Raw genomic sequence first — 10,248 nt, 5'->3', positions numbered from 1 at the left:
AGGGAGACTTGGGAAGGGGGTGTTCTGGGAAACACAGGCCTTACAGAGATGGGACCATGCGTGAGAACAGCCGGTTCTTGCCAAGACACAGAGCACAAAAGAAAGTGCATGGTGTGTTTGGGATTCCAAGCATTTCCCAGCAGAGCAGGGACATGTTCAGCAGCAGGAAGATGGCCCACTGGGTGGGTTGGGAGCTTGTGTGCTCACCTTCTGCAGAGAGCCCTCTGTGCAGCCAGCACAAGCCCTTTCTGCTAACACTGCTCTGCTAGGAGCTTTCTCAGTCACTGCCTGCCTGTACAGCCCTCATCCTTTCCTCGGTGTGCAGCTTGCTGAATGTACAGAGGCTTCTGGGAGAGAAGCACAGGGCTTCCACCCCAACCCTGCAGCACCAACAGACTGACACTTCTCAGTGCAAATGCTGCCTGCTTGCTTTCCTGCAGCTCCTGCTGGGCTGGAGCAACCTTTGGGGATCAGGGAGCTTGTGGTGGCTGCAGGAGATCCATAGAAACCTTCATGACTGGGAGGTCCCACCAGTCACTGATGCTGCTGGTGCAGCATCCCCATGCATGGCTCTTCTTGCTCAACAGCTGCCTCAGTGCCTCCTGGTCTGCGAGCTGGGGCTGGGCCCCTGTCTTTGTTCCTTGATGTCTGAGTTGTGGTGGGGCTAAGACCAGGAGGTGTTGGCCAGCCAGAGCTGCCAGCAGGGACGAGAATGGTGGGGATGTTTGTGAGGCAGGGGTCAGCTGTGTCATGTGTACGATGAGCTCTGTGGCCTCAGAAACGGTGTGCATGGGGGATTCCATGCCCCTTTTGCTTGCAGTCAGCCTCCCCCACTCCCTTTTTCCAGCTCTCTGGATAATCCTTGTTTAGCTGGATTTGGGGGACAGTTTGCAGGGCCATAGTCCAGAGCATCTTGTTCCTCCAGTGCTAGTCGTGACATGAGCCTTCCAAGGAACCACCAGCCAGCGCTAACAGTGTGCAAGACGAAGGGAACAGCACTTCTGATTTCTCTCTGTTGCGAATAGTGAGGAGCATAACTCTCAGTCAGTCGGCCATTTCAGCGTGAAACTGCAGACAGACACTGCTGCGGCACTTTGGACTGCGAGCAGGTGAGGGAAGAGGTTTCTGAGAGAAGGGGAAGGGGGAGGTGAGAGAGAAACTGAATGTAAATGGATTAAGCCTGTCTGTCCGAAGTCCTTTTGTTTCCTGCCTCCTCCCTGGTGTGACTTTCGCAGCTGTGTTCTGTGGGGCTGAGGGCTTGGCCTCAGGCTCCCTGCAAAGTCAGCAGGAGCATTGCACTTCGGGGGCATTTCCATGCACAGCTGGAGAAGGGCCCTGGAGCCAGCGCCCCAGGACAGAGAAACCCTTTTGGTTCCTCTCATGTCCTTCTGCTTCCCTCGGTAGGTGACGGCCTCATGAATTGTCTCCATCACCACTGCTCTGTGGGTAATAAATGGGAAAGCATCTCCATCAGGCAAGTCTCTGTTCTCACCCTCTCATTTTCAGAGGTTCTCTTTTGCTTTGGCCCTAGCATCATATTTTTCCCCAGGGCAGCTGAAGTGGGTGTTTGTGCAGGTGTTGGTAGGTGCAGTCAGGGCTGGGGGGCACATGTGCTGAGCTCCCCCTGGAAACACCAGGGCTGGGGAGGATTTCCTGCTTGGACAGACCTTGAATTACCAGGTGCTCCTCCTCAGCTGGCAGCCCAACGCAGGGGCGTGGGGAGGGGGCAGCAGGAGGACTTGGAATCAAAATTAGAAAAGTAAAGTAACACCTAAAGTAATATGTGAACATTTCTGTTGGTTGGCAAGATGCTTGTCTTCAAAGCTCTTTTTCATTTTTAAATGAGGTGACTTGAGTTGTGCAAGTTGTCCTGGATCCAAACCATATCTCTTGAAAGTTCCAAAATAAAGTGGCTTTAATTTTTTTTCCCCAGATTTCACTTTAACCAGGCTAATACAACAGCCTTGGTATGAATTTCTAGAAAGTTCTGGTTAGGCCTGAAAGTTATGAATGGGCCACTACTAATTATTCTGCATTTATTTGTTTTTGATGGACCTTCATTCAAACTTCACCGACCTTAACTTCGAGTTTGGAGCAGAATGTGGTGAGATTGGGACCTGATGTGTGTACAAGCCTCACTAAATCAAGGGACACTCCTTCACCTGCACAGCTATCAAATGGAGCACGTTTGGCCAGAGTGCTTTGCAGGTCCTTATGCAGCCCCGTGCATGCAGCCTCTGTGCTGCCTAAGCATGTTCTTTGCAGCAGGGGCTCTGCCCAGGAGGGGGTACATTGGGGAGCAGCTATGACAGCTGCAGCCCCCATGTTTCCCCATTAATTCCCTCTGTGTAGTGCATGCAGCAGCTCAGGTGGTGCCGGAGCAGCAGCAGGGCTGTGCAGCTTTTTCTCCCCCTCTTCTGCCACAGCCCCACTGCAACTGCATCCAGTGCTGGGATTTGCCCCCAGTGAGCAGCTCTGTGCTCCACCGTGGTTTTGTGGGCACCAGCGGGCTCCAGGCCACGGTGTTTGTTGCTGAGCAGAACGCACACAAACAGCATGGGGCTGCAGTGAGAAGCGCTGCCCGCAAGATAAGCCAGGCGAGGGAAACACACCCATCTTCATGTCTCTTGGCCTGAGATGGAGTTTCATCTGCTGGTGTTTCTGGCATAGGCTCAGTGCACAACACAGTTCACCTCAGGAGCCAGACGTCTGGGAGCCAGCTCCCATTTCTGGTGAAAGGTGTCAGCCCTGGCTAGCGAGGAGGGCAAGCATGGTGAGGAGCTGGTGGTCGTGGCACGCGCTGTACAGGAGAAGGGCGCTGGCCTGACCGAGCCCCTGTGCAGCACGGATCTGCCTGCGTGCACAGCTGTGTTCATCCCCGAGCAAAAGGGCAAACCCTGTACCCTGTGAGCAGCTCCCAGCCCAGGTGTAGGGCTTTGAGCCCACAGTGTGGACACAGCAGAAACAAGCTGCCCTCGGGAGGCAGCAAGCCAGAGCAGGAGCACGGAGCAGTTGGCTGCAGCCTGCGGCTCCATGTCTGATAAGGAGGTTGCTAGTGCCGTCTTGCAGCGTGTTCAATCTGCCAGTTTTTCTGCAATGAAACGTCCTGGTGAAACACCCCCCACCCTTGCCTCTCTCTGATCCCCTCCAAAGCAGAGCTGAGATTGGAATGTCTCCTGGGATACGATTCCCTCTAGCCTAAGGGGGATTGCATTAATAAAATGCAATATGAGATGCGAAGGCACTGGGGGAGGGAGGCAGCCAGGACTGCTGGGACAAGGCTGCTATGAATGCGCTGTGGGTCTGCTGGAAATGTCCCATCCTGTCCTCCTTCCCTTCCCATGTCCCCGGCACTGAGCTGTGGAATTCAGGGTGTGGGCTGAGGTGTTCTTCACGCACGTTTCTGCTCAGGGCAGCCAAACTCCTGGTCCCCCTCTCACTCCCTCCTCAGCAAATGGCACCGAACCAGCAGGTACCTCTCCCCCATCACCTCCCTCCTGCACAGCCTCCCTGCTGCTGAGACCCTCCTGCCCCTCCGCATCTCAGGCATCACCTCAGCCTGTGCTTTTGCCTGCAGTAAGCCAAAGCCAGTCAAAAAACATGCAGTGTTCCAATGGAGGAGCACACGGATGTCCTCTGCCTTGAGCTCAGCACTCTGTGGTGGATGCTGCAGCTGAAAGAGCATTTCAGCAGAAGTAACCACAAACCAGTGCAGAACTAGAGTTCCTTGTGCATTTGCAGGGGCTATTAGCCTTCCATATGGAGAGGAGACACCATCAGCTTCTTCTACAGAGGATAGAAAGGAAAGGAAAGATATTTCCAGCTGAGAACAGATGTTGGGAGCTGCTGGGCTGGACAGCGTCAGTGGGGCAGAGGAGAACAATGCTGTGATTGAAATCCATGAGATATTCTGGAGAGCTGAAACAAAGGACCCTGAATCGCAGGTGGTTGTGAAACTGCTTACAGAGAGGCTGCACCATTGCTCAGGGTCTTTCAGGTTGCCATATAGGCATTATATCCTTGCTTGGGAACAGGGGGGTTTGGGAGAGGTAGCCTGTTAACATAATATTCTAGTTCAAAGCAGTAGCTGTTCATGAGTTGGTGCTAACAGCCTCCTAAAAGGTCACAGATGCCTCTGCCTGATACTGAGCCCCCACCCTTGCTTCCATATTCACTTGTGTGTTGTTTTGCTCAGACTCCTCTGAGCCATAAGCCCCCAGCAGCCATAAGCCGTAAGCAGACGTAAGCAGCTCTCTGCTTGGGAAAACTGCCGGGAGCAGCTCTCTGGAGACATTTGCTGTGTCTGCAGCACAGAGGAGGGAAGTGAGACCAACAAGGTTGCAGAATAGAGGAAAGTGGCCTCTGGGCAGACATTTGGATGAGCCAAGCCCCAAGCCCATCAGCTGGGACAGCGCGGGTAAAACAGGGAGCCCTGTACAGGCGTGAGATCGCTCCAGGGCTGCACAGCAGTAGTATCCCCTGCGAGGGTGTGTGAGCTTGCTGCTTTAGACTCCATGGAACAGTCTGGCAGATCCCATCCGGAGAAGAGGCAGCACACTGCAGCCTTATTGCTCAGCTCATTTAGCTACACACCAAACAAACGTGCCGTGGCTATTTTATTGTTTGCTTATGGGTTCTCTGTTGCATTGAAGGAAACAAAACAGGGCTCAGGTTTGCCATCTTGCCTTGTGCTTAGCAGTAAATTCACATTGCTCACATTGTTGTCTTCGTAATCTGAGTGTATGCTGGAGATGTTTTGGAAGAGGTCATTTCTTGACTAGGACTAACAGGGTTTTTGGGACGCACAAACCCTTCCTAAGTTACAACTAATGACATCAGCCTTTGACTGGGTTCAGTACATGCTTCTTTCCACACCGGGGGATGAGGAGAATTCCCCCTACAAGGTAAGAATTCCTCCTACTCAGCAGTCTGTGCAGTGGCCCCTGGGAAAAATGAATCCAGCTTCCATGCTTGGTACCTGTCTGCACAAGCAGTTCACAGGGGCGTTAAGTAGGACACGTAAATGCAGAAATGGACTTACACCTCTCAGAATCGATGGGCATGAATGAGAGAAGCCTCTTTTGATGGGGAAGGGCTCTCCAAAAAGGGGGAGCAGAGCAATCTTGTTAGTGGCTCAGGTGTGCTCCAGCAGCCAGGCCCTGGGGTTCAAGTGGGAAACACTTGTGACATTAATGGATTTGCATTAGGAAGAGCCTTAATACCAAAAGTGGACATACATGAATGAGTTAAAATCATTTAGTTGCTTTGTGAAATTTATTGAAAACTACGCTGTTCGTCTGTTGAAACTTCACAGCTGTTGAGATCGCCCTCGGGGCAAACCACATCCAAGAAATGGCATGTAGATCTTGGGAGCACAAGACTTGAAAGATGAAACTGTGCTCTGTAGCGTTGCCTTTGCTTCCCGTGTAGTCACATCCAGCCATCTGCTGCTCCTCCAGTTAGACACTGCACTTCTTAATTCCTCCCTTTCCCATCTCTGATGAGAAAACATCGGTTGTAGAGTTGCTCTCTACAAGTCCCTGAAGGGTTGTGGAGAGGTGGGAGTCGGGCTCTTCTCCCAGGTAACAGCAATAGGACAAGAGGTGATGGCCGCGAGTTGCGCCAGGGGAGGTTCAGGTTGGATATTAGAAGAATTTCTTCTCAGAAATGCAGTCAGGGACTGGCACAGGCTGCCCAGGGAGTGGTGGGGTCACCGTCCTTGGAGGCATTTAAGGAGAGGGTGGGTGTAGTGCTTTGGGACATGGCCAGTGGGCAATATTGGAGGTGGGTGGATGGTTGGATTGGATGATCTTAGAGTCTTTTCCAGCCTTCATGATGCTATGATTCTGACTCTCGCAGTGGAGTCACCCCGGGGTACCAGTACTTCATTGCACAGCTGTGAGATGTGCCGTGCTGCAGGGGGTGTTGCCTCCGAGCGCCGCCTCCTTCTGACATCCCTGCTTCGTTGTCCCTTGGAGGAACCAGCCGTGAGGCAGCACTGCAGAAGACGTGCCCATTTGCTCATGAAAAATCTGTGAGTTGCTTTTAGTGGCGGCAGCTTGCTTGGTTTTGTTTTGTCAGTTGCAAGTTCTGTTTGCAAAAAACTTCACGGAATAAAAGAGTGATGCTCTGTATGGACTTGGAAGACTGAACTCAACCACTCAGCACAAGCAAAATTAGGGCCAGCCAGGGCTCAGAGATAAAAACACAAACAGGACACAAGAAACTGCAATCTGTGCTCAGTCATAAGTGATTCACGGAGTAATTTTGAGTAACAAACACATTGCTAAGAACTGGAGGTTTTGCTGCTTTTCTGGGGGATCATCCACAAACAAAAACATTGGCTAATTCATCAGACGCTTTCTTTGAATAGTTTGCCCAGATCCCCGAGCACCCATCCAGCGCAGCTCGCTGTTAACCTACATCACTTGAATGCAGGTACACCCACGGCACTGCCCAGATCTGCCCATGCACGCAGTAATTAGGGCACTCCAAGTGCAAACCTGTAGCTGGGCAGGCAGGAGGCTCCGCAGGCATCTCCAGGTGGCGACCTGCTCGCTGCGGCACGGGGCAGGGATGGGAGGTGCACAGCGCCTGGGTAAGGAACTGCTCAGCCAGCGCCCCGTGGAACCGCAGCCTGGCAAGGACAGAGCGGCTGGCTGTGCCTTGCTGGGGGGGAAGGAGATGTGTGATGGAGGCACAGGGTTGCATTCCTTACCTGTGAAATAACCCCTTGAAATCAAATGCTCGGGGAATTCCTAGGTCTCTGTAGCAACATTTCAGTGGTGACAGTGTGAGGATTTAAGTGAGGCAGGCTCTGCAGGGGCAGATTATGATCTGCTTTTAGACCAAGAGAGCAGTTGGAAAAACAGACCCACTTTTTTACAAACCTCGTCTTACCTGATCCTGCTGCTGACTGGAGGGGACACGCAGCCTGGTGCTGAGTTACTCAGAAAGAATTGGTTTGGGGTAAATCGTTCCAGAACCGCTCGGAAATTAAGTGCTGTCTTTCAGATTTATAGGTCTCCTAATCCAAAATGAACTTTTAAGTGTAGGCAAGCCCTAACACTTGAATTATTATGTAAGGAGGAATCCTACGGAGCAGAAGCAGCAGAAACAAGGCTACCTGATCCAAACCAAAGATCACGTTTGGGCTGAAAAACAGAGGCATTAGGAAGTTTGGCCTCTGTCGGGGAGACAGCCTGCTGCAGCCGGAGCCGTGCTACACAAACTGCGGGGCAGCGCGGTGCAGTGCCGGTGCAGCCGGCTGCCGCAGCAGCAGCAAGCAGGGAGCCGGCAGTGGGGCTGCCTGTGGGCTGTGCACACGGAGCCGTCTCAGACAGCCACGCTAAATTACCTCATTAGCACAGCGGCGGTAGCCGGGCTCCTCGGCGCATACCTTCCTCCCACAGCACAGAACAACTTTGTGTCTAATTAACCAAATCAAAGGGTCCCGGAGACGCAGCCTACAGAGATGCCCTCTGCTTGGAGGCCAGGCGCCTTCAGCGAGCCGTTGTGTGCGTGGTGGAACCAACAAGCCTCGATTTCCTATGGCTGGATGTCTTGCATTCCCTACGCCCCTGCATTCCCCTCATCCCCCAGCACATGCCCTTTTTTCTCAGGCCTCCAGGACCTCCGTTCCCTCTTCAGCAGCAGGCATGGGGCTCCTGGAGGGACAGGCAGGCTGCAGGAAGGAGCCTCCTTGGGAAACGGGGCTATGGGACGGATAGCTGCGGTGCTGCCTCGCGTGGCTTTTCGCTTACACTTTGCCAGTTTGACACCTGTTTGCCCCTCTCTGCTGTGTATCAGTGGGAGAAAGGCAAATGCTGAATGCAAAATGCTGCTGCTCTCACCGGGATGAGACACGCTGTGCTCTGCTTGGAGCACAGCAACACTACCGAGGCAAGAGAGCTTCCTGACGCTATGGGAGGAAGGATTTTGGGGTGCTGTCTCTACAGAAATAGACAAAAATCATTTTCAGGCAAAATCCATTTGCTCAGAAGTGTGGGAGCTGCGTCCCTCCCCCCGCAAGCCCTGTCTGCCTTGCTCCTGCAGCTTGGGGGTGGCTTGCGTTACAAAGCTTTCCTCTTCCCCTCATGCTGGAAACTTGATTCTACAAAAACACTTCCACGGCAGCTAATTACCAACCCCGCAGTGGCCGGGCTCTCTAATTCCTGCCAGTCAGTGAACCAGCCCAAAGAGCAGCTTTTTGTATGTTGCATGAACACAGCCCTGGAGCCATCACATAGCTGAGCTATTTTTTCCCTGGACAGCTTCCGGATCCATGTCACTTTTGGGAATTTCTTTCACTGACAGGGCAGAAGGAGCACCCAGAGATGCAGCAGGTAACCAGGCCTGGGACACGGCGAGCCGCCACGGACCTGCAGACACAGGAGCCCTCCCTGGGCTGCCAGGGAGGGTGTGATTACCGGGGAATCGGTCTGAAGGTAAAGCTGGCAGCTGCCAGCCTGTCTGTCTGTGATCTGAGGGCTCTCTCTGGGTGTCTCCATGTGTTCCCACCTCCCAGCAATGTCCACGCCTTCGGAGGTTTCCTTGATCTCCTGGTTTGTAACCAGAGGGCTGCTGTGAAAATTGTGGTGCTGGCCAGTGGCTGCGACCACATCATTCCTCCCCACGCTCCTCCCTGGCTCCCTTTCTCTCTGCCCCATTTGCAGACCGCTCCTCTCCCCTTTCCAAGCCCTTCATTTGCCACCTCTCCTCTCACCTCTCACGCAGCACGGCCCGGCTCCGTTGCCCGTTCCCAACAAGCCCCTTCATGCTCTGCTGCTGCGAAGCCGAACCCGGTCACGGAGCAGGCGGAGCTGTGGTCAGTGTCTCTGTGGAGGCAGATGCCATCACACAAGTAGAAATCACACCTCTGCTGCGCGTCCTCCCGTTACCACAGAAGGCTTGGCTGCACCTCAGGGGGCCTTTCCCACAGGGGCAGCTGAAGCACGTCGGGGGCTGAGCGGTGTGGCCGTGCAGCAGGGGCGGGGTGTGCTGTACGGGGGGAACGAGCGTACAGCCGGGCCCGCGCTGACGGCTGCTGGACGGCTCCGCGGTGAGGCCAGGCCGCCGGCAGCGCCTGCAGCTCCCGCCCCGCCCGCCAGGGGGCGCCGCGGAGCCCGAGCCCTTGAGCCTCAGCGCCCCCTGGCGGGCCGGGCGGAAGAGGCCGGCTCCACACGGGGCGGTGGCGTCCGTCGGCGGCAGTGAGCATGCGCGAGGTGTCACGTGGGGACGGGCCCGTTCTTAAGGCCGTGCGCGGGGGCGCGCGGGAAGAACGCCGAGAGGATGGCGCGCGGCAGGAGGAGCGTGTCGCGGCCCGCGGCGCCGCCGGCCCCCGCCAGGTACGGGCTGAGCCGGGAGGGACCGCCCGCGTCCGCCGCGGCTCTCTGACTCTGCTCTGTTCCGCAGCGCGGCCCCAGCGGCCCCGGTGCCGGCGGCGCAGCCGGCGCAGCCGGCGCAGCCCGGGCTGATGGCGCAGATGGCGAGCACGGCGGCCGGCGTGGCGGTGGGCTCCGCCGTGGGGCACGTGGTGGGCAGCGCCCTCACCGGAGCCTTCAGCGGCTCCTCCGAGCCGCCCGCACCGGCGGCGGCCGCGCAGGTAGGAGCCGGGCCGGGGTGACCTTGTGCCGCCCTTGCGCGGGGGAGCGGCCTGGAAGCTGCGGCTCCGCGCCCCTCACCGCGCCCCGCCCGCAGGAGCCCCGGCAGCAGCAGCTCGCCGTGCAGCCGCAGTCGCCGTACGGGCCGTGCCACTACGAGATGAAGCAGTTCCTGGAGTGCGCTACCAACCAGCGGGACCTGACCTTGTGCGAGGGCTTCAACGAGGCCCTGAAGCAGTGCAAGTATAGCAACGGTGAGCCTGCGTTTGTTGATAGCAGACTTCAGTGACGATGTTTTGGTCTTAGGCTGATCTGTTTATGTGGGAGGGCTTTTGTGGACTGCTGCTGCTCACCTTGTGCTTTCTCCCCTGTAGGTGTTTCTTCTCTCCTGTGAAGAATCCGCCCCCTCGTAGGAAGGAGAAGAGCTGGTGTAGAGCCCTGCTGGCTGCAAGGAGTGAAGGAAGGACGGGCAGGTGCTGAGCTGAGGGAACAGGCTGAGAGAGGAGCCCTCTAGGGGTCATTCACTTCTGGATTGGTAGGGAAGGAAAAGAACGGTTGAGACTGCGGAAATCAGATAGTGCTCTATTTATCATGGAGAAATAAAGAAGCTTATTTGGAGCATTACCTGTGCATGTTCTTTATTTAA

General features: G+C 55.3%; 1 protein-coding gene and 2 long non-coding RNA genes across 12 annotated transcripts in view; 2 read left to right on the top strand and 1 right to left on the bottom strand.

Moving 5' to 3' along the window:
- LOC110406378 overlaps positions 1-9,103 on the top strand; it is a 28,200-nt gene extending 19,097 nt beyond the window's left edge. For 7 of the 10 annotated variants that reach the window (XR_002443448.1, XR_002443452.1, XR_002443451.1 and 4 more), the window contains one exon: positions 8,317-8,729. This is a non-coding gene — a long non-coding RNA (uncharacterized LOC110406378). Of the gene's footprint in view, positions 1-5,859; positions 6,035-8,316; positions 8,874-8,941 lie in introns of those variants that run through there. The other 3 variants (XR_002443455.1, XR_002443456.1, XR_002443457.1) reach the window with 3 other exon arrangements.
- On the bottom strand, positions 6,099-10,086 carry LOC110406381. The gene is made up of 3 exons (XR_002443459.1): positions 9,956-10,086; positions 8,726-8,837; positions 6,099-6,817 (listed from the first exon to the last, which is right to left on the bottom strand). It is a non-coding gene; the product is annotated as an uncharacterized LOC110406381 (long non-coding RNA).
- On the top strand, positions 9,277-10,223 carry CHCHD10 (coiled-coil-helix-coiled-coil-helix domain containing 10). Its single transcript, XM_021412802.1, has 4 exons — positions 9,277-9,347; positions 9,415-9,604; positions 9,700-9,856; positions 9,977-10,223. Exons 1-4 carry the CDS (start codon positions 9,292-9,294, stop codon positions 9,994-9,996), a joined length of 423 nt encoding a protein of 140 aa, XP_021268477.1. The 5' UTR covers positions 9,277-9,291; the 3' UTR covers positions 9,997-10,223.

The sequence above is a fragment of the Numida meleagris genome, chromosome 14 (assembly GCF_002078875.1).
Source record: "Numida meleagris isolate 19003 breed g44 Domestic line chromosome 14, NumMel1.0, whole genome shotgun sequence".
NCBI classification, from domain to species: Eukaryota; Metazoa; Chordata; class Aves; order Galliformes; family Numididae; genus Numida; species Numida meleagris.
This window is presented reverse-complemented; position numbering and strand designations above follow the sequence as displayed.